Source organism: Salmo salar, chromosome 01 (assembly GCF_965601325.2).
Source record: "Salmo salar chromosome 01, fSalSal1, whole genome shotgun sequence".
Taxonomy (NCBI): Eukaryota; Metazoa; Chordata; class Actinopteri; order Salmoniformes; family Salmonidae; genus Salmo; species Salmo salar.
This window is the reverse complement of record NC_138291.1, coordinates 68,105,234-68,129,114: the sequence shown is the minus strand read 5'-3', so window position 1 is coordinate 68,129,114 and position 23,881 is coordinate 68,105,234. Positions and strand designations below refer to the sequence as shown.

The 23,881-nt window shown below is 41.5% G+C and overlaps 2 protein-coding genes across 9 annotated transcripts in view; both read right to left on the bottom strand.

Moving 5' to 3' along the window:
* Window positions 1-4,919, bottom strand: part of LOC106607527 (serine protease HTRA1A) — a 38,580-nt gene extending 33,661 nt beyond the window's left edge. Inside the window, exon 1 of the mRNA XM_014204562.3 lies at window positions 4,291-4,919. Within this exon, the coding sequence (XP_014060037.1) occupies window positions 4,291-4,750 (460 nt within the window). The 5' untranslated portion in view covers window positions 4,751-4,919. The remainder of the gene's footprint in view (window positions 1-4,290) is intronic.
* LOC106607536 (pleckstrin homology domain-containing family A member 1) overlaps window positions 1-23,881 on the bottom strand; it is a 77,282-nt gene that overhangs the window by 15,553 nt on the left and 37,848 nt on the right. Inside the window, exons 9-14 of one of the 8 annotated variants that reach the window (XM_014204651.3) lie at window positions 23,407-23,471; window positions 23,234-23,297; window positions 21,539-21,628; window positions 18,498-18,568; window positions 17,800-17,874; window positions 16,631-17,169 (exon numbers count right to left, since the gene is read on the bottom strand). In XM_014204651.3, coding sequence (XP_014060126.2) covers window positions 17,163-17,169; window positions 17,800-17,874; window positions 18,498-18,568; window positions 21,539-21,628; window positions 23,234-23,297; window positions 23,407-23,471 — 372 coding nt within the window. In that variant the 3' untranslated portion in view covers window positions 16,631-17,162. The other 7 variants (XM_014204610.3, XM_014204619.3, XM_082976124.1 and 4 more) reach the window with 7 other exon arrangements.

Genomic DNA, 23,881 nt, shown 5'->3' with positions numbered 1-23,881 from the left:
ATCATTGTAACCAATTTTCAACATGGACAAATCTTGTAAAAATATGTTGAAATTCCACTTTTGAAACAACGTCAGATGCTCAACGTTATAGCGAGTATGAGAAAAAAAACAACAGTCTGGGCAGCACCTCCTACTGGAGAGTTGATCTATCAATAGCTATTCATTTGATCTCCCATCCAGGGTTTTAACCAAGCCCAGCGCTGCTTAGCTTTGCTGTTTGTCATTGACTACAACCAATGTGGTATCATGAGAACGATTATTGACAGTTCTTTTAATAGCTAAATTTATTCACTAATGCTATAAGTCATTCCATAGGGTAGGTTTAACAGAGAAAATGAAATGTAACCATACTTTATAAATCATACAGTATAACAACAACGATACTATTTAGGCCTATATAGCATTTGCAACGTCATCAACAGCTAGTGTCTCAATTCAACCCAGGGTTCAATTTAAAATAGACAATACATTATAGGCGGCCTAGGTTTTCAAGCTTAGGTTGATTTCAAAAGTAATCTGCAAGTTAATCATTGTGTTGGATTCACGTCTCCATCTCAACCAAAAATCAAAGTTAAAGAATGGGAATAAATCAAACTTTATTTAAAGTGCATTTCAAGTTTGATTAGATTTAGTCCTATTCTTTAACATACAGTTGAAGTCGGAAGTTTACATACACCTTAGCCAAACACATTTAAACTCAGTTTTTCACAATTCCTGACATTTAATCCGAGTCAAAAATTCCCTGTCTTAGGTCAGTTAGGATCAACACTGTATTTTAAGAATATGAAATGTCAGAATAATAGTAGAGAGAATGATTTATTTCAGCTTTCATTTCATTCATCACATCCCAGTGGATCAGAAGTTTACATACACTCAATTAGTATTTGGTAGCATTGCCTTTAAATTGTTTAACTTGGATCAAATGTTTTGGGTAGCCTTCCACAAGCTTCCCACAATAAATTGGGTGAATTCTGGCCCATTCCTCCTGACAGAGCTGGTGTAGGCCTCCTTGCTCGCCCACACTTTTTCAGTTCTGCCCACAAATATTCTATAGGATTGAGGTCAGGGCTTTGTGATGGCCAATCCAATACCTTGACTTTGTTGTCCTTAAGCCATTTTGCCACAACTTTGGAAGTATGCTTGGGGTCATTGTCCATTTGGAAGACCCATTTGCGACCAAGCTTTACCTTCCTGACTGATGTCTTCAGATGTTGCTTCAATATATCCACATAATTCTCCTCCTCATAATGCCATCTATTTTGTGAAGTGCACCAGTCCCTCCTGCAGCAAAGCACCGCCACAACATGATGCTGCCACCCCTGTGCTTCACGGTTGGGATGGTGTTCTTCGGCTTGCAAACCTACAATTTTTCCCTCCTAACATAACGATGGTCATTATGGCCAAACAGTTCCATTTTTGTTTCATCAGACCAGAGGCCATTTCTCCAAAAAGTATGATCTTTGTCCCCATGTGCAGTTGCAAACCATAGTCTGCCTTTATTATGCCGGTTTTGGAGAAGTGGCTTCTTCCTTGCTGAGCGGCCTTTCAGGTTATGTCGATATTGGACTCATTTTACTGTGGATATAGATACTTTTGTACCTGTTTCCTCCAGCATCTTCACAAGGTCCTTTGCTTTTGTTCTGGGATTGATTTGCACTTTTCGCACCAAAGTACATTCATCTCTAGGAGACAGAATGCGTCTTCTTCCTGAGCGGTATGATGGCTGCGTGGTCCCATGGTGTTTATACTTGCGTACTATTGTTTGTACAGATGAACGTGGTAACCTTCAGGCATTTGGAAATTGCTCCCAAGGATGAAACAGACTTCTGGAGGTCTACAATTGTTTTTCTGAGGACTTGGCTGATTTATTTGGATTTTCCCATGATGTCAAGCAAAGAGGCACTGATTTTGAAGGTAGTCCTTGAAATACATCCACAGGTACACCTCCAATTGACTCAAATGATGTCAATTAGCCTATCAGAAGCTTCTAAAGCCATGACATCATTTTATGTAATTTCCCAAGCTGTTTAAAGGCACAGTCAACTTAGTGTATGTAAACTTTTGACCCACTGGAATTGTGATACAGTGAATTATAAGTTAAATAATCCATCTGTAAACATTATTTGGAAAAATTACTTATGTCACACACAAAGTAGATGTCCTAACCGACTTGTCAAAACTATAGTTTGTTAACAAGAAATTTGTGGAGTGGTTGAAAAAACAAGTTTTAATGACTCCAACCTAAGTGTATGTAAACTTCCGACTTCAACTGTAGATGTTTGGTTGAGATGGAGACGTGAATCCAACATACAGTAGGTATCAATCATTAATTTGTAGACAAACTGGAATCAAAGCCAGACTAAGACAATGACATAAAACATACATCTTCAAATGTTGATATTTGGTTGCGTTGAGAACCAAACACAATTCAATATCACTTTTGCAATACAGTAAATAGCCTATTAACTTGTCAACAAGTTAACAAATTATATGTTGGATTCATGTCTTCAACTAAATAAAAAATAAAAGTAAAAAAATAAGATTAAGCCAATTGCTTAATCTTAAATGTTGATATTTGTTTCAACCAAACAGTATTTATCCAACCTTCAAATGAGTATCATCCATAGCCACATTGAGGCTAGCCTACTGTAGTCTAACTATAAGTCTTTTATGTAATAATAGAAAGTGTGCATGTTCAAGATAGCATGCAAAGGTCGCAGGTCCGTGGAGATCTTCTCAATTGCTTTAATAATCTGTGAAGAATCTTGAACAGCATTGATCACTTGCACTATATACTTTCAATGTAAGTACTCAACCCCTTTGTTATGGCAAGCCTAAATAAGTTCAGGAGTAAAAATGTGCTTAACAAATTGCATGGACTCATTTGGTGTTCAATAATAGGGTGTCATTAATAAATCATGTTAACCACTATCTTTGTACCCCACACATACAGTACAATTATATGTATGGTCCTTCAATCGAGTAGTTAATTTCAAGCACATATTACACCAAAGACCAGGGAGGTTTTTCAATGCATCAGAGACACCGGATGCTAGATACAGTAAGTAAAAATAAAAAAAGCAGAAGCTGAATATCCCTTTGAGCATGGTGAAGTTATTAATTAGGCTTTAGATGGTGTATCAATACACCAAGTTACTACAAAGATACAGGCATCCTTCCCAACTCAGTTGCCGGAGAGGAAGGACACTGCTCATGGATTTCACCGTAAAGACAATGGTGATATTAAAACAGTTACAGAGTTCAATGGTTGTGATATAAGAAAACAGAGGATGGTCAACAACATCGTAGTTACTCCACAACACTAACCTACATGGCAGAGTGAATATAAGGAAGCCTGTACAGAATAAAATATTGCAAAAGATGCATTCTGTTGGCAACAAGGCACTTAAGTAATACTGCAAAAAATTTAGCAAAAAAAATAACTTTTTGTCCTGAATATAAAATGTTATGTTTGGGATAAATCCAACACAACACATCACTGAGTATGACTTCATATTTTCAAGCATGGTGGTGGCTGAATCATGTTATGGGAATGCTTGTCATCTGCAAGGACTAGGGAGTTTTTTGGGGGGATAAAAATAAACCAAATACAGCTATAAGCACAGACAAAATTCTAGAGGAAAACCTGATTCAGTCTACACTGGGATGACAAATTCACCTTTCAGCAGGACAATAACCTATAACACAAGTCAAATCTACACTGGAGTTTCTTACCAAGATGACATTGAATGTTCCTGAGTGGCTGAGTTACAGTTGACTTAAATTGTCTTGAAAATATATGGCAAGACTTGAAAATGGCTGTCTAGCAATGATCAACTTGACAGAGCGTAAAGAATTTAGAAAAGAATAGGCAAATATTGTACTATCCTGGTGTGCAAAGCTCTTAGAAACGTACCCAAAAAAACTCACAGCTGTAATCGCCGCCAAAAGTGCTTCTACAAAGTATTAACTCAGGGGTGTGAATATTAATTTCTGTATTTTAATTTCAATACATTTGCAAACATTTCTAAAAACGTGTTTTCACTTTGTCATTGTGGGGTATTGTGGGTAGATGGATGAAAAAATATATACATTTTCAATTCAGGCTGTAACACAACAAAATGTGGAATAAGTCAAGGGGTATGAATACTTTCTTAAGGCACTGTATTTGCGCCTAAAGTTGAGTAACACTAGCACTGATTTAAAGTTAGGAACCCACCAGAAAGAATGATAAAACAATTAGCACATTCAAGTGGTGGAATGAAATAATATGCCTAATAAATAAGTTACCTTTTCCACAAGCTCCCCGTTGAATGAACAAAACAGGTGGCTGCTGAAGTTTCAGCGCCCGGTTGCTGACCCTCTTGAGCTCGCAGATGTTACGATATGATACACCGTCGCTGCCACATACAGGGTCCGTAGTTTTGCAGGCGCAAACGCCGCTCTTCCCTCTTCTTCTGACCGTGGCAGAGTAGCTCACTCCGCCCGATACCGAACACTCCAACCCCTCTGCACACACCGGGTCTCCAAGCTTCCCATTGCCGCCGCACGCTTCGCCCTCTCCAGAGGCGCACACCGGGCAGCAGTTGCAGTGGTCGAGGATTTTTCCTGCTAAGCACTCAGCTGGCATACGTGGACACATCGCCTTGTCACAACGACTGGGACAGCCGATAACGTACCTATTAGAGATCTGTGCTTCGGCAGGTAGGGATGCCAAGCAAACGGTTACGCACAATAGTGACCAAAACATGGTGGTTTACTGTGAAACGGACTGTTGCCCAAAAATTGTGAAGTAAACAAAAAGAGTCAGGGCTACTCTAAAACGTGCATTACGTTTGAATATGTTAGCTGAAAAGTGTAGAGCAGAGCAGTCACTGTAGATACTGCGGGATTTGGAAAAGCTCCACTTCCACTGCGCACCAATAGGCGACTAAGCGGTTTTTTGCTGGCACTGCATTTATAAAAGCCTATTCAATTCCACATGACCTGGCACACTTTCCAGACAATAACACGCATTGCAATTATTGTATGAGTGTGACGCCCTAAGGCTTCGGTATTTATTTAGCATTTAGGCCTATTTGAATTCATTCCATTTTGGAATATAGGCTTAACTTGGAATATGCTACACTTTTGGAATATACATTTTTTTACATTTTACATTTTAGTCATTTAGCAGACGCTCTTATCCAGAGCGACTTACAGTAGTGAATGCATACATTTCATTTCATGCATTTAAAAAAAAAAAAATGTACTGTACTTTTTGTACTATATACAGTGGATCGAAGTGCAGGACTGGCCTGAATGACTAGACCCTTTCAACAGGCTGGACGAACCCACGATGGTAGTTAGATACAGTGCATTCGGAAAGTATTCAAACCCCTTGACTTTTTCCACATTTTGTTATGCTACAGCCTTACTCAAAATTGATTAAATCGTTTTTCCCCCCTCATCAATCTACACACGAAACTCCATAATGACAAAGCAAAAACAGGTTTAGATATTTTTGCAAATCTATAATAAAAAAAAAAACTCAAATCTCACATTTACATAAGTATTTCTCAGTACTTTGTTGAAGCACCTTTGGCAGCGATTACAGCCTTGAGTCTTCTTGGGTATGATGCTACAAGCTTGTACACCTGTATTTGGGGAGTTTCTCCCATTATTCTATGCAGATCCTCTCAAGCTCTGTCAGGTTGGATGGGGAGCGTCACTGCACAGCTATTTTCAGGTCTCTCCAGAGATGTTCGATCGGGTTCATGTCCGGGCCACTCAAGGACATTCAGAGACTTGTCCCAAAGCCACTCCTGCATTGTCTTGGCTGTGTGCTTAGGGTCATTGTCCTGTTGGAAGGTGAATCTTCACCCCAGTCTGAGGTCCTGAGCACTCTGGAGCAGGTTTTCATTAAGGATCTCTCTGTACTTTGCTCTGTTCATCTCGATCCTGACTAGTGTCCTTGTCCCTACCGCTAAAAAACGTCTCCACAGCATGATGCTGCCACCACCATGCTTCACCGTAGGGATGGTGACAGATTTCCTCCAGACGTGACACTTGGCATTTAGGACAGTGTTAAATCTTGGTTTCATCAGACTAGAGAATCTTGTTTCGCATGGTCTGAGGATCCTTTAGGTGCCTTTTGGCAAACTCCAAGCGAGCTGTCATGTGCCTTTCACTGAGGAATGGCTTCAGTCTAGCCACTCTACCATAAAGCCCTGATTGGTGGAGTACTGCAGAGAAGGTTGTCCTTCTGGAAGGTTCTCCCATCCATAGAGGAACTCTGGACCTTCTCCCCTGATTGATCAGTTTGGCCGGGCGGCCAGAGTCTTTGTGGTTTCAAACTTCTTCCATTTAAGAATGATGGAGGCCACTGTGTTTTGGGGGACCTTCAATGCTGCAGAATTGTTTTGGTACCCTTCCCCAGATCTATGCCTCGACAAAATCCTGTCTTGGCGCTCTACAGACAATTCCTTTGACCTCATGGCTAGGTTTTTGCTCTGACATGCACTGTCAACCGAGTGACCTTATATAGACAGTTGTGTGCCTTTCCAAATCACATCCAATCAATTGAATTTACTACAGGTGGACTCCAATCAAGTTGTAGAAACGTCTCAAGGATGATCAATGGAACCAGGATGCACCTGAGTTCAATTTCGAGTCTCATAGCAGGGTCTGTAGTATGTAAATAAGGAATGTTTTCTATTTTGAATACATTTGCAAAAAAATCTTAAAACCTGTTTTCACTTTGTCATTGTGGGGTATTGTGTGTACATTGTTTATTTCATCCATTTTAAAATAAGGCTGTAACGTAACAGAATGTGGAAAAAAGGAAGGGGTCGGAATACTTTCCTTATGCACTGTACCTATAATGAATGGAGTAATCAAAATATGTTCCTTTAGATAACCATTTTAATTTAGCTGTTTAGAAAATTAAATAGTGAATAATAAATTCCCATTCATGTGTGTGGGCCATCATAACATTGATTAACTTGATATGATAATTCTCCAATCAATAGGAAGCTATACACACTGACTGCCTTACAACAGCAGAGATTATGAACAGTGGTGGAAAAAGTACTCAATTGTAACACTTAAGTAAAAGCAAAGATACCTTAATAGAAAATCAATCAAATGTATTTATAAAGCTCTTTTTACATCAGCCGATGTCACAAAGTGCTGTACAGAAACCCAGCCTAAAACCCCAAACAGCAAGCAAAGCAGATATAGAAGCACGGTGGCTAGGAAAAACTCCCTAGAAAGGCCAGAACCTAGGAAGAAACCTAAAGAGGAACCAAGCTCTGAGGGGTGGCCAGTCCTCTTCTGACTTTGCATGGTGGAGATTATAACAGAACATGGCCAAGATGTTCATCGATGACCAGGAGGGTCAGATAATAATAATCACAGTGGTTGTAGAGGGTGCAACAGGTCAGAACCTCAGGAGTAAATGTCAGTTGGCTTTTCATAGCCGATCATTCAGAGTCCTCAGGACCTCAGAGAGAAGAGAGAAAGAAAGAAAAAGAGAGAGAATTAGAGGGAGCATACATAAATTCACACAGGACACCGGATAAGACATGAGAAATACTCCAGATATAACAGACTGACCCTAGCCCCCCAACACAAACTATTGCAGGACAAACACTGGAGGCTGAGACAGGAGGGGTCGGGAGACACTGTGGCCCTGTCCGACGATACCCCCGGACAGGGCCAAACAGGCAGGATATAACCCCCCCCACTTTGCCAAGGCACAGCCCCCACATCACTAGAAGGATATCTTCAACCACCAACCTACTACCCTGAGACAAGGTTGAGTATAGCCCACAAAGATCTCCCCCATGGCACGAACCCGAGGGGGGCGCCAACCTGGACAGGAAGATCACGTCAGTGACTCAACCCACTCAAGTGACGCACCCCTCCTAGGGACGGCATGGAAGAGCACCAGTAAGCCAGTGACTCAGCCCCTGTAATAGGGTTAGAGGCAGAGAATCCCAGTAGAGAGAGGGGAACCGGCCAGGCAGAGACAGCAAGGGTGGTTCGTCGCTCCAGTGCCTTTTTGTTCACCTTCACACCCCTGGGGCAGACTACACTCAATCATAGGACCTACTGAAGAGATGAGTCTTCAATAAAGACTTAAAGGTCGAGACCAAGTCTGTGTCTCTCACATGGATAGGCAGACCATTCCATAAAAATTGAGCTCTATAGGAGAAAGCCCTGCCTCCAGCTGTTTGTTTAGAAATTCTAGGGACAGTAAGGAGGCCTGAGTCTTGTGACCGTAGCGTACTTGTAGGTATGTACAGCAGAACCAAATCGGAAAGATAGGTAGGAGCAAGCTCATGTAATGCTTTGTAGGTTAGCAGTAAAACCTTGAAATCAGCCCTAGCCTTAACAGGAAGCCAGTGTAGAGAGGCTAGTACTGGAGTAATATGATCACATTTTTTGGTTCTGGTCAAGATTCTAGCAGCCGCGTTTAGCACTAACTGAAGTTTATTTAGTGCTTTATCCGGGTAGCTGGAAAGTAGAGCATTGCAGTAGTCTAATCTAGAAGTGACAAAACCATGGATGAATTTTTCTGCATCATTTTTGGACAAAAAGTTTCAGATTTTTGCTAAGTTATGAAGATAGAAAAAAGCTGTCCTTGAAATATTCTTGATACATTCGTCAAAAGAGAGATCAGGGTCCTGCTAATGCCGAGGTCCTTCACAGTTTTATTTGAGATGACTGCACAACCATCAAGATTAATTGTCAGATCCAATAAGATATCTTTGTTTCTTTTGATCTAGAACTAGCATCTCTGTTTTGAATGTAAAAGTAAAACATTTGACGCCATCTACTTCCTTATATCTGAAACACAGGCTTCCAGGGAGGGAAATTTTGGGGCTTCACCATGTTTCATCGAAATGTACAGCTGTGTATCGTCCGCATAGCAGTGAAAGTGAACATTATGTTTCCGAATCACCAAGCGGTAAAATATATACTGAAAACAAGTGGTCCTAAAACGGAACCTTGAGAAACACTGAAATGTACAGTTGATTTCTCAGAAGACAAACCATCCCCAGAGACAAACTGATATCTTTCTGACAGATAAGATCTAAACCAGGCCAGAATTTGTCCGTGTAGACCAATTTGGGTTGAAGGTCTAGGAGCACGAGAACAGAAGCAGAGCCTTGGTCTGACGCCATTAAAAGGTAATTTACCACCTTCACGAGTGCAGTCTCAGTGCTATGATGGGGTCTAAAACCAGACTGAAGTGTTTTGTATACATTGTTTGTCTTCAGGAAGGCAGTGAGTTGCTGCGCAACAGCTTTTTCTAACATTTTTGAGAGGAATGGGAGATTCGATATAGGCTGATAGTTTTTTATATTTTCTAGGTCAAGGTTTGGCTTTTTCAAGAGTGGCTTTATTACTGACACTTTTAGTGAGTTTGGTACACATCCGGTGGATAGGGAGCCATTTATTATATTCAACATAGGAGGGCCAAGCACAGGAAGTAGCTCTTTCAGTAGTTTAGTTGGAATAGGGTCTAGTGTGCAGCTTGAAGGTATAGAGGCCAAGACTACTTTCATCAATGTGTCAAAAGATATAGTATTAAAAAACCTGAGTGTCTCCCTTGATCCTAGGTCCTGGCAGTGTTATGCAGACTCAGAAAAACTGAGCTTTGGAGAAATACGCAGATTTAAAGAGGAGTCCATAATTTGCTTTCTAATGATCATTATCTTTTCGTCAAAGTTGTTCATGAATTTATCACTGCTGAAGTGAAAGCCATCCTTTCTTGGGGAATTTTTAGTTAACTTTGCGACAGTATCAAAAATACATTTTGCATTGTTCTTATTCTCCTCAATTAAGTTGGAAAAATAGGAATGCTCGAGCAGCAGTGAGGGCTCTTCGATACTGTCTTTCCAAGCTAGTCGGAAGACTTCCAGTTCGGTGTAGCGCCATTTCCATTCCAATTTTCTGGAAGCTTGCTTCAGGGCTCGGGTATTTTCTGTATACCAGGTAGCTAGTTTCTTATGACAAGTGTTTTTTGTTTTTAGGGTTGCGACTGCATCTAGGGTATTAAGCAAGGTTAAATTTAGTTCCTCAGTTAGGTAGTTAACCGATTTTTGTACTCTGACATCCTTGGATAGGTGGAGGGAGTCTGGAAGGGCATCTAGGAATCTTTGGGTTGTCTGAGAATTTATAGCACGGCTTTTGATGATCCTTGGTTGGGGTCTGAGCAGATTATTTGTTGCGATTGCAAACGTAAAAAAATGGTGGTCCAATAGTCCAGGATTATGAGGAAAAATATTGTGGATTTTATTTATTCCACGGGACAAAACTAGGTCCAGAGTATGACTGTGGAAGTGAGTAGGTCCAGCGACATGTTGGACAAAACCCACTGAGTCGATGATGGCTCCGAAAGCCGTTTGAGTGGGTCTGTGGACTTTTCCACGTGAATATTAAAGTCACCAAAAATTAGAATATTATCTGCCATGACTACAAGGTCCAATAGGAATTCAGGGAACTCGGTGAGGAACGCTGTATACGGGCCAGGAGGCGTATAAACAGTAGCTATAAAAAGTGATTGAGTAGGCTGCATAGATTTCATGACTAGAAGCTCAAAAGACGAAAACGCAGTCATTGGTTGTTTTTTTTAATTGAAATTTGCTATCGTAAAATGTGCTATTGTTAGCAACACCTCTGCCTTTGCAGGATGCACAGGGGATATGGTCACTAGTGTAACCAGGAGGAGAGGCCTCATTTAACACAGTAAATTCATCAGGCTTAAGTCATGTTTCAGTCAGGCCAATCACATCAAGATTATGATCAGTGATTACTTAATTGACTATAACTGCCTTGGAAGTGAGGGATCTAACATTAAGTAGCCCTATTTTGAGATGTGAGGTATCACAATCTCTTTCAATAATGACAGGAATGGAGGTCTTTATTCCAGTGAGATTGCTAAGGCGAACACCGCCATGTTTAGTTTTGACCAACCTAGATCAAGGCACAGACACAGTCTCAATGGGGATAGCTGAGCTGACTACGCTAGTGGCAGACTCCACTAAGCTGGCAGGGTGGCTAACAGCCTGCTGCCTGGCCTGCACCCTATTTCATTGCTGAGCTAGAGGAGTTAGCGCCATGTCTATGTTCATAGATAAAATGAGAGCACCCCTCCAGCTAGGATGGAGTCCGTCACTCCTCAGCAGGCCAGGCTTGGTCCCAGAAAGAAGGCCAATTATCTACAATTTCTATCTTTTAAGAGGGGCACAAAACAGTTTTCAACCAGCGATTGAGTTGTGAGACTCTGCTGTAGAGCTCATCACTCCCCCTAACTGGGAGGGGGCCAGAGACAATTACTCGATGCTGACATCTTTCTAGTTGATTTACACGCTGAAGCTATGTTGCGCTTGGTGACCTCTGACTGTTTCATCCTAACGTCGTTGGTGCCGACGTGGATAACAATATCCCTACACTCTCTACACTCTGCAGTTTTAGGCTTCGCCAGCACCATCTTCAGATTAGCCTTAACGTCGGTAGCCCTGCCCCCTGGTAAACAGTGTATGATCGCTGGATGATTCTTTTTAAGTCTAATACTACGGCTAATGGAGTCGCCAATGAATAGGGTGTTCAATTTGTCAGAGCTAATGGTGGGACGCTTCGGCTTCCACCAGACCCCGTAACGGGTGGAGGAGAGACCAGAGTAGACTCGGGCTCGTTGCTTAATGTGGAGAACCGGTTGAAAGTTTCTGTCGGCTGAATGAGCGACACCGGTTGAGCATTCCTACAGCATTTCCTTCCAGAAGCCATGAGAAAATTGTACGGCTGCGATGACTGTGCGAGGGGATTTATACTACTATCTGTACTAATTGGTGGCACAGATACTGTTTCAGCATCTGAAGCTGGGCTTGCAGCACGGCTATCCTCGCCATAAGGCGACCGTTCTCTTGTATATGATGAGTACAGCGACTGCAATTAGAAGGTATAATGCTAATGTTACTACTTAGCTTCGGCTGGTGGAGGTCGTGTAGAACCATGTACAGATAAAGCATACAGGATGAAAAACTTGAATGAAAAAAGTCAAGCGAAGGAAAAATTTAAAATATAAAACGGTAATTGAAAAGTAAAAACCGTAAAGTTGGCAGGTAGCAAAGAAACGTTAGCAACAAACTGCACAGCAACACGTAAACAAGTCTATAAGCTGTGACCGGGTAAAATGACTCAAGTAAAAGTGAAAGTCACCCAGTAAAATACTACGAGTGAAAGTCTAAAAGTATTTGGTTTTAAATATACTTAAGTATCAAAAGTAAATGTAATTGCTAAAATATACTTAAGTATCAAAAGTAAAAGTATAAATCATTTCAAATTCCTTATTTAAAAGCCAGACAGCAAAATGTTCTTGTTTTAAAAAAAAAGTTTTTTACGGATAGCCAGGGGCACACTCAGACATTACTAATAAACAAAGAATGTGAGTCCGCTTTTTATTTCAACAAACATTGATCCTATGATAATTAGCAAACTGCTCTTTGTGGTATTCTAACAGAAATCCAAACAGTTTTCTGAAGTTGCACATATTGAAGATTAAACAAATTGTTATTGGAGGAAATATAGGCCAATTGCATGTGTGAGAAGCGGAAATTCCTATGTTATAGCTAGTGGCTTATATAGTGTAGCGAACAACACATCTCTGTTACGTTAGATGCCTGTGGTGGGCTGTAAAAGATCCAGCAAACAATGGACCAATGAATCACGGTCATAAACCGCTCTCACATACTATGATTGCTTATGGGCCAGGGATATTTTAATGACTATGGTTTAATGAGGTGGTTGGACCAATACTCATGGCCCAGGCATTGGGATGGAGGTTGCCTAGGGCCCCCTGTGGTGCTATGGGGCTTGTCTAACATCCTCCTCCATCCCAATGGAGAGGGTCCTGTTTTCATAATGGTTCACCTTGTCTTGCATTGCTAAGAAGAGGGGAGTGAACTGACATTGGAGTTCATGACGTTTGGTGTTGTAAACACTTGCCATTTGAATGTATTTTGTGAAAATGACATGGCAACCTATAGGGTCAATATCAACCCAATAAAAAACATTTGGATGAAAACGACTTTAGGTTACACCCTAATAAGTAAAATAAAGCAAGGCAAATCTCAACTTGGACACATTGTTGGTGTGATATGTATCATTCTGCATGAGAACATGCAAAGGTCTCTTAGGGCCCAACTGCAGCTTTATGTCTCTCAGAAGCCCCACAAAAGCCCGTTGTAGGCCAATAAAGGCAGAGAGACTGGGCTTCCCCAGACGCTGAGAGCCGTACCGGCCCACAGTCTATCCAGATGTTTTTGTTGTCCACAAAGCAACTGTATGACATCATTGGTCACCGCGGGCCTCCATTCGATCACACACTGCTCACACAGAACACCCAAACAATGTTGACTGCTAAGTGACTATTACAAAAGGTCAGTCTGTATAGGAGTGAGTCAAATGTAGTGTGACATTTCTACTCTGGGAAGAAAGCAAAATGTTACAATTTCACCACCAGGGGGCAGAGTAGTCATACAATTAACTATTAGGCTGAGTAACAGAGGTTGAACCATTTCTTAGTATTTAGCATAGTTTATTTCACGGTTTATGATTTCATAGAATTGTAATTGTCTGGGTCATCTGGATTTAGTCCTTGATTTTATTTCAAAATGTGTAAATGGCCAGTGGGAAAGTTGGATGAGCAGATCATGAGCCACTGCTCATCTAGGTCGAACGGAATTGCAATAATTCAATACCACATAATAATTCAATAATAATTCAATAAAAGCAATAATTCATCAACACATGAGCATTTTCTAAGTGTTTATTTCTTTTAAGTCATCCACGTAATAAATAGCGACAATTAAAATCTAGTACACAAGACAAAATGGATTAGAATAGCTTTGTTTAATAGAATTTCTGCAGGCACTTGAGCAGCTGCATGGTTTTGCAGAACCACTAATGAGATCTATTGAAATAAGACCATTGAGTAGCATGGTTGGGTTAACCTTCAGTACCTTGCAATACAGGCACAGGGAAGTTCAAACGGAAATATACATCTAAACACATTATATTACAACATAACAATAAAACAATCCCAACAAACTGTCACCAAAGAAAACCATGTTTTCACACACGCAAAGCTGTCAGTGTCAATTTGATCATAACTTAACAAATCGGGCAGCAGTCACACAAAAAAAATGGTTAAAGCCACTGTACAGTATACAGGTATGAAGAGGTCAGGGGTCAAGCATGTTGCTGGCCATTAGGAGTATTATTTAAACATCTCTACAAGACAATGACCATCCCTACCCTAGAAGTAACTGCTTTTCACTTTGGTCCCTTAATGAAGCCACCTCACTCTGTCGCACAACTCACTCTCTCACCGAAGTCCTATTGGTACAAATCCAAACCCCATTACAGTACCCTGCAGGATTAGGTTTAGGCAAATGTACATGGCTTGGTTTAGAACTGCACAGTCCTCTCGTACCAGTCCACAGTGTGTACCAACAACTTTCTAACTGTAATACTATGGTTTGGGTAGAGTGGGATTGTAGCCTAGTCGTTAGAGCGTTGGACTAGTAACCGAAAGGTTGCAAGTTCAAATCCCCGAGCTGACAAGGTACAAATCTGTCGTTCTGCCCCTGAACAAGGCAGTTAACCCACTGTTCCTAGGCCGTCATTGAAAATAAGACTTTGTTCTTAACTGACTTGCCTAGTTAAATAAAGGTAAAATAAAAAAATACAATTGTTGTAGGTTTTAAAGTCAGATAAAGAAAATGTATGTTAGAATCATTTGGTCATACACCATAAATTAAAGTAAATAACTAAAGACAACATTAGTTCAATAAAAACAACAGTGAATGCATGAAATGAACAAGTATGATTAGTTCTATGTTACTTGACAACTATTCAGTCATTAGAGAATATAGCTTGCTGCCTTAAAGGCGCAGTGAAGGCAAAAACATGATGTTTTATATATATTTCCACACTATGAGGTTGGAATAATACTTTGAAATTGCGAAGATTAAGATAATGCCATTTTAGTGTAAGAGCTGTTTGAAAATACTGCCTGAAATGTGTTTGTTTTGGTGGGATGGAGTTTGGCCTGCCTGGTGATGGTATAAATGAATAAACCAATAACAAAAAGGAGTTTCAAACCTCTGCCAGTAAACAGATGGTTTTCAGGTTACATATCCCTCCCATTAGGGTCTTCCAATTATGCCCCTCACTCAGACCACTCCCAGAATGACCAAGCAAAATTCTTGATTGAGAAATTGCTCTTTGCTAAGAAGATATTTTCATAAATTTTTAACAGTAATGTACTTAATTGTTACCCAGAAATTCTTTGATATTGAGATAAATGTTGCATTGGACCTTTAAAATATCCACTAACTAGCTTGCTTGGCACAGAGTGGTATAAAATATTAGCCTCACAAATTGCCGAATTAATCTGTGTGAGTCCACATAGTCATGAGCTGCAGGTATACACTGAGTGAACAAAACATTAAGAACACCTGCTCTTTCCATGACAGACTGACCAGGTGAATCCAGGTAAAAAGCTATGATCCCTTATTGATGTCACATGTTAAATCCACTTCAGTCAGTGTAGATGAAGGGATTTTTAAGCCTTGAGACAATTGAGACATGAATTGTGTGTGTGTGCCATTCAGAGGGTGAATGGGCAAGACAAAAGATTGAAGTGCCTTTGAATGGGGGTATGGTCGGCACCAGTTTGAGTGTGTAAGAACTACAACGCTGTTGGGTTTCCCGTGTGTATCAAGAATGGCCCATCACCCAAAGGACATCCAGCCAACTGGACAACTGTGGGAGGCATTGGAGTCAACATGGGCTAGAATCCCTGTGGAACACTTTCGACACCGTCGACTCCATGCCCTGACAAATTTAGGCTGTTTTGAGGGCAAAAGGGGATGAAACTCAACATCAGGAAGGTGTTCATCATGTTTCGTACACTCATTGTGTATATTTTAAAACATAAAAGTTTTCTAAACTGAATTAACCCTATTAAATAAATAAGAACAGAGCAAGCAGGTGGGAGAAAATGGCAAATAGCGCAGAATCTTTGGTGTAGAGTTCAGTGTGAACCTTAGCCTCCCAGTCCACACACTGAGACAGCTGATTCCAGGACTTCATGAGAGTGTCCACAGGCCTTGACCACTGAGTAGATGCCTAACAATGAAAACACGGAGAGAACGTAACCCCCCTGTCTATTTGTCTGAGTGGCCTCCGACTCTAATGTGACTAGGGTTGACTAGCTGGGGTAGATTAACAGCTTCACGAACAGGGGGGTTGAGATGGTTGGAAGTCAGACACATTATACAGACTAACTTTGGCTTGGAATCCAGTGCCTGCTTTCTGTCATTTCCATCCAGATGACTTCTGTTCAGTTTGGTGGAGATGAGACAAGCGGCCCACTGTTCAGCTGCTCTGGGATATTCAAAAGCATTCTTCTAATTTCCTCCATTATCACTGTTGTCATACAGCCTCTCCTCTGTAGCCCACCCCCTCTGCCAGGTTACAGGGTAGTGTGGGGGTAGTTCATGGGTCAGACTTCGCTGACCGGCAGGTCGTCAGCGTCCAGGTCAAGGGGGGGTTCAGGTGGGTAGGGCTCGAAGCTGCTGCGCCGTCTCCATGGCGACTCGAGGGCAGTGTCGGCGGTCACTTGGACAGGCGTGTCTCCTGCAGGGACAGTCGGGCGTGGTTGGGTCGCGGCAGGAGGCTCATGAAGTGCTCGCTGTCCCACGCAAGGCTCCGAGCGTGCACCGCCCGCGACAGAAGGGCAACCTGGGTAGGGTGGCACTGCAGATATGGGCGAGCGATGGACGGGGGGCCCCGGTTGGCTGCGGTAGAATGTGGAAGGGGAGGAACGGCCACAGTGCTCCTGCTGAGAGAGGAGGGTGGGGTGTGTCCCACAGAATCACAGTCAGACGGGAAACATGGTGAGTTGTGAATAGAGTCAGTGCCAGACTTTTGGTGTAGCGGCTGATGCAGCAGCAGTGGTAGTAGTAGAAGTAGTGGTAGCCACAGTTGCAGACCGTAGAAGTGCTAGCAGAGAAGTGACGGGTGCTGGGAGGAGTGCAGTGGTAGTGAAAAGCAGAAGAAGTGGTAGTGCTCATTTTTTAAAGTTAGTATTTCACTGTCAGATTTCAATCTCTGTAAAAAAAAACAAGAGGGAGTGGGGAATAAAGTAAGTAAAAAAGAAAAACAAGTCAGTGACCAGTTGGTGTTGTTATTGGGAGGGAACATACGCAGTAGCACCTACTTACCCAATCCATTTACCCAGCAAAAAGAGGTAGTGACAGATACTTAAATAACTCCCAATTGCCTTTGCTGGCTATTCAAAAATATATTTTCTCCCAAATCTATGTTGTGTTAAGCATCACCAAAGTCATCATAATTCTGTATCATGCATTCAAACATGCAGCCGGGCACAGAACATTTGCCAAAACATATGTGCACGACTTGAAGCAGACCATGCAACGGAAACACCTACACCGCAACGGCTTATGTGTGAGTAAACAAAGGGCTGAGTGATTCTTGAAGTATGCCAGGGCGGTTAGTTTAAGAGCTTCAGAGTGTACATGTGCTTATACAGAAGTCGTCATCATATAAACATGCAGAACACAAAACACACAAACAGCTAAACTGTTTCTTGATGTTAAGAAGACTAGGGTTTAGTTCCCAAAGACAACATTCATTCAGACTTCAAGTTGTCTTGGCTTAGAAAATGAGAAGTTAACTGGGTTATGCAAGTCAACAGTGTGAGAGAGTAAACACACATACAGGCAGCGGACAGGAGGTAGAACTAGAGACAGGCAGGATGTGAGACATCTAAGACAGGTACACAGCTGCAGGAGACTGCAGAGAGAGAAAGAAAGACAAGGAGAGTCAGAGACATATGACAGGACATAGACAGAGACAGGAAACAGGTCTGTTCAACAGCTTTCATCACTGTACCAGAGAGGTGTTAGTTTGTGTGTGTGTGTGTGTGTGTGTGTGTGTGTGTGTGTGTGTGTGTGTGTGTGTGTGTGTGTGTGTGTGGTGTGCAGTAAGGGTTTCAAAGTTACAGAGGGGTGTTTAAAAAGTTGTGTCATCTTCAACAATGGTGACAACAGGGCCTATCAATAGCAAGAAGTGGGAGTGAGTGGGGTGTGGAAGTGAATGGGAGGTAGTGACCAGCTGCAGAGGTCCAGGGAGGATAAGCTACATTAAGTCAAGGGAATGAGTTTATGGGACTAACCCCAGGGCTGAGGTAGAGCATGAAGAGGAAGACAGGAAAAGCAAAGAAGCAGAGGTAGAGGAGAGGAGGACTTTGAGTTATGGAATGGGCAGCGGGGTGGAGGGGTTAAAGCCCGCACAGGGAGGGACATGTACAGTTTGGGGACATCTCCAGTCCACACCATGACATAAAAAAAATAAAAAAAAGTGAGTGAAAACCAACAGTATATAGAAGGCACTTTGGGGTACAGGAGCTGACATACGTGCTGCACTCCCCGATTCGGGCCGTATACCTCTGTATACAGGGGTTTGACAGCCGTCTGGCCTGCCGCATCTGCAACAACACAGTGGACAGCTGGATTAGAGCAGGCTGGGGAGGGCCAGCCTAGCCCACAGTACAGGGGGAAGAGAGGGAGTGGTAGAAAGAGAAGTATACATGTGGAGCAGGGTTTCCGTTAGTCGGTAATAGCCTGCTTTTGGCCGATAAAAAAAAAAAAAAAGCTGATAAATAAAATTGGCGCCAGCCAACTGTCTGGGAGAATAAAAAAATCCCACTGCAAAATGCTTTCTAGCCTATTCATTAATGGAAATACCGGTCGATGTCATGCTTATCGGTCGATGGGTTCATTTGCATAATTTTGTGGAATTAAATTGACACAGCATAAAGATACAGAGCCTAGTTTAAGTGTAAAATCTCTCAGACCGTGCGAGAGCTGCTGCTACAACTCCTGGAGTGAAATTAGTTTATATAAGCCCAATCACTGTGAAACAATTCTTAATAAAATTGTGTGTTAACTGCTTTGATTGCCGCCATTAAAAAGAGCTACTATTTTTATTTCTCAAATGCTAATTGAAGCGCACTTCCCATTCGCCATTCAAGTGCATATAACAGTAGACAAGCTTCAGCGCGTCACACACCACTTTGCAATGATCTGGAAACAGTATGCATTAAAAAAAAAAAATACATACTTAATTGTTAGAAACCTGAATGTTGTACTACATATTATGAGGCTTGTTTACCTAGCTTCAAAGTAGCCTAGCCAAAATATGACCAAACGTGGATGCAAATATTTTAAAGTCTTCCATATGCCATTGAAACCAGTAGCCTATTTCTCTCATGTTCTACTGGCTTTCAAATCAATTCTCTTTCATTGTCCAGCAGCCAAAAGAACTTCCCTCTTTCTTTTTTGTACGATTTAATTGTATTTGTCAAACAATAAACCTAAAACAGACAAAAGACGACAGACGCACACAAACTTGGACATCGCATCTGCCCAGACCCACGTTTCCACCACCTCAATCTCCAGCGCCTGCTATAGTCTATTCCACATGACCTCAAACTGCACCACTCCGCCCTTCTCTGTCGGCCACACCCTTTCAATATTCAAATAATAATGCATTTGATTCTTCCACCATCCCAACAATGCAGGATCACTTGATTTCCAGTTAAGAAAAAGTTTTCTACATGATTGATGAGAAAAGTACAGTACAACTCATTGGGTCTCACCCAACCCTCATATGCCATGTCTTGAAATATGCAGACAGACAGAATTAAAGTAAATGTATATTGTAAAACTTCTGACAGACAACTTTCTAACTCCGCCCATAACGTTCAGACTTTATAGCACTCCCAGAAGGCATGAATCCTCGAGTCAGTGTTGGTTTTACGCTTAAGACCATTGTGCTGTAGAATTCCTGAATTTTGTCTCTTGTATAATACATTCGGTACATTAGTGAATACTGGATTAAGCATACATTTGAATTAACTATTATTTTGTTAGTTTTGTTCCAATACTCCATCTTGTGCCGATATCAGATCTTTTTAGGTCTTGGTTCCAGTAGTTAGTCATTTTTTCTAAGAGATTGTCAGTTGGATAGGATCTCTGCAAGGTTTAGTATATCTTACCTATCATATGAGTATCATATTCTGACTCAAATAGAATTCCCCCAACATTGCTCTGAAATCCGAAAGATTTTAGATCGAAATGTAGTGACATGAAACTTAAGTTGCATGTATTTGAAAATATCTACATTGGTCAGTCCAAAATTGCTTTTTAATTCTGTCATGGAAATAATTGTATTTCCTGTTACCAAGTATGCCTTTAGTTTTCCATGTGGGCCAATTTATCTGTGAATTCTGTAAAGCTATCCACGGATTGTTCCATAGGGGTGTGTTTTTAGGGAGAGATATTGATTCTTGTAGAATCCGTTACATTTTCTTCCATATTTGTATCATGTTCTTAACTATGAAGTTGTTAATGTTCTTTGCTCCATCATTTGAAAACAGACCTCCCCTTTTTCTGACAGATATTTTCATCTCAGTCTCATGAAAACGCTCACATGTGCAGTGCGCTTTTGACTACAGTATTTTACTGCTAACTGCATTATGCAATGAATATTAGCAAGTAGTTAACTGCCTTGTGCGCATTGCTGTGCCTATAATGTGAACAAATAATATTTGATCAACATTTTAAGCTAAACGTTCTGCTCTGTTGCATCAGCCTCATTGCTTTTTAAAATGTTTTTGATGTAGTCTAGGCTACTGGCTGTATGAATTTGTGACGTATCCTCCCACAACTGTCCCAGAGTTTGTTTGGAATACGCCATTTCTTTCTCGCACAGAACGACAAGCTGAACAATAGAATAGGTACACTTTTCTACTACAGGGGATAGTAGATTGACATACTAGTGATGTTGCTGTTCATTACTCGTCTTGTTGGCTGAGGAAAAGTACAGGGACAGTTACATCTTCAAATGCACATCAGAATTCGTCGTTGCATCCTTGACTTGCATGTTCTGTTAAGATGAATTACCATGATCTAAATGTGATCTGTCATTTTGAGCACCGTGGGTGGACGCCCTTATCAGGTTACACACCCAATGGATATGGGTCTGGTAAATTTTGCAAATGTCCAGTAAATTAAAATGCTGCCGGTCAAATGTCCGGTGCCACATTTTTCTAACGGAAACCCTGATGTGACGATTGCCTATGCAATGCCACTGTCACAAAGAGGGAAAACACCTACAGTAGGAGGGGGACCTGGGTGAGGATGCCAACCTCTACCCTCTGCAGTCAGTACAGAATGTGACATACTTTTCACTCCTCCCTGCATCCTCACTGTTTGTGTGTGTGGTGTGTGTCTAAGCCATCTCTCTTGGCTTGGGCTGCCATGAACACGTGAAACAAATGGAGATCAGATCAGTTTGTGTTGCTACTAAGGACCAGACAGACAGGAGACTGGCCAGAAGTGACAGCGCATGCAGTAGCCCTATAACCCCAGTGGCCTGCTGGGTGGTTACATACTGTGGCTGCAGATCTCCCAGGTCCCCGCTGGGCTACGATGGCCCCAGACACAGCCTTGATCCAGCTGTGCATCTCCTCTGGACTGTCAGCCTGCAAAGAAAGAGGAGACACGGGAGAATGAGGCAGGGGGATGGAGGAAGTGAGTGGGGATAAGGGGCAAATAGTAAAGTGGGGAGAGTCAAGGGTGAGGGAAAGAAATATACCGAAGAGGGAAAATTCTTGACATTAATCTACACCAGGGATGGGCAACTGGCTGCCAGCCCGTGGATCAATTTCCCCAAAATATATTTCAAAACATTCTTGGGGTTCTCAATTTACGGTTGAGTTACAATAGTAGAATACACAAGGTGCGATTTTGAAATGTGGTTGTGCAGCAGCAGTTTTTTTTGTGTTATGTCAGTCACAGGTTTACATTTATTGTCACAAGTCCTGTCCTGGAGGCAGAACTGAGCAATATCCCCTTAGATAGGCCTTCTGCTAAATCAAAATTACTTATATTGTAAAAATTCATGAAAACAAAAATGAGCTTTTTGGTCTTAATTTAAAGTTACGCATTAGGGTAAGCAGTGTGGTTAAGGGTAGGTTTAAAATCGATTGTATGACTTTGTGGCTGTGCCAGCTAGTGACCACTGCAGAGTTGCTTTCAGAACATGATTCATTATCACTCAATTAGCCCATGTCAGCAAGTTTTTTTGGGGGGATTGGAAAATGAGTCTAGCTAGCTATCTAAACTTGTAGTAATCATGGTCAAATTACTGACCGGTGGGGCCCCAATGATTTTAAAAGTCACTCTCACTCAGATATTATATTAACATGGCAGAGGTCAGGGCAAAATGTGTAGAATTGAAGGAAATTTGCTTAAAAATGCTAACATTTCTCTGCACCCTATGTCAAAATGTGTAGAATTGCAGGAAATTAGCTGTAAAACTGCTAATTGTCCACCAAGGTGAAATCGGGGAGGGGACTGTGGACCTGTCGCTGTACATGATATCTCAGACAGCACTGGACCGATTCTGATGAAACTTGGGTAAATTATGCATCTTACCATAGAGAGCCAGCATTTACAAAAATACACTGATTGGCCCAAGGCAGGAGCTATCGTAATTAACTGAAATGTATTAGGTCACACATGATATCTCAATTGGCCCAAAAGGGGGCGCCCATAGAGATTCTATTAAATTACCAGAGGGGCTATGTCATAAACCCTCAAAGTTCCAGGATGGGGTGAAAATGGCAGACATATTAGTCAGGGAGAATATCAAACCAGTCTAATTGGAATGAAAACTAGAGGCATAATCCTGATTTTATTTATGCAGGATATATCAGAAATTGCGTAATATAATTATTGTCAACCTAAAACATTGTCATATAATCATAAATACAGTTTATACGGGTTTTATACACATTTTCCATATAAATAGCCTTTCAAATATATGTAAACAGACCACACGTCTCAATTTTTGTATGATAAAATATCAGTACTTGTTGTATTCACAACTTGTCAATGTCCTATCATCTACTGATTTCAGCCAGTGTATGGCTGTGGGTCCCCCCGGGTGGTACGCCAGCGGCCACTCCAGGCCCTCATCATTAGTTCAGATTTTTTGTGGCCCCCAGCCCCACCAAAGTTGCCCATCCCTGATTTAGACATTATGTAATAGTGTGTTGATAAAAAGATGTTTGGTCTCTTCTCACCTGGATGTAAAAAGTCCTAGAAGTGGTGACAACCTCAAAGAGATTATCCCTCATCATGATGTCACTGGAAATACAAAGCCAACAGTGATCAAAATCAAAGTTGGCTACATGCTAAATGTAGGTGGATGTAGAGGCTACGTTCTACCATGACAATGTTGAGAGTTGTGCAGTACCTCTGTTTGCACTCCTGAACTTTGTGGACCTCCTTCAATGGAATCATTCTCAGAGGCTCCTTCTCCTGAAGAGAGAGCGGTTCAAGAAAATGAAAAACAACATTTTAAGAGCCCAAAATGTATAACATACATAATGTGTGCTCCGTACGGGGGACCAGTACGGAGAAAAAAAATGTATGAAATGTATGCATTCACTACTGTAAGTCGCTCTGGATAAGAGCGTCTGCTAAATGACTAAAATGTAAAATGTAAATATCCTTATGACACTTGCTCCACAGTCTTTAGGAATCCTCTTTGTTGAGTAAAACCAACTTTCAAGACCTTATTGATACAGTATATTTGGAAGACAAGGGAGAAAGACTGTCCACTGTTGATGCCAAATAGACACATGCTGGTGCAAAATATGGGCAAGCATGGAAGTGCTTTGTGGAGTGTGTGTGTGGTAGAGTAGGGCACAGAGACAGGGGCATGCTAG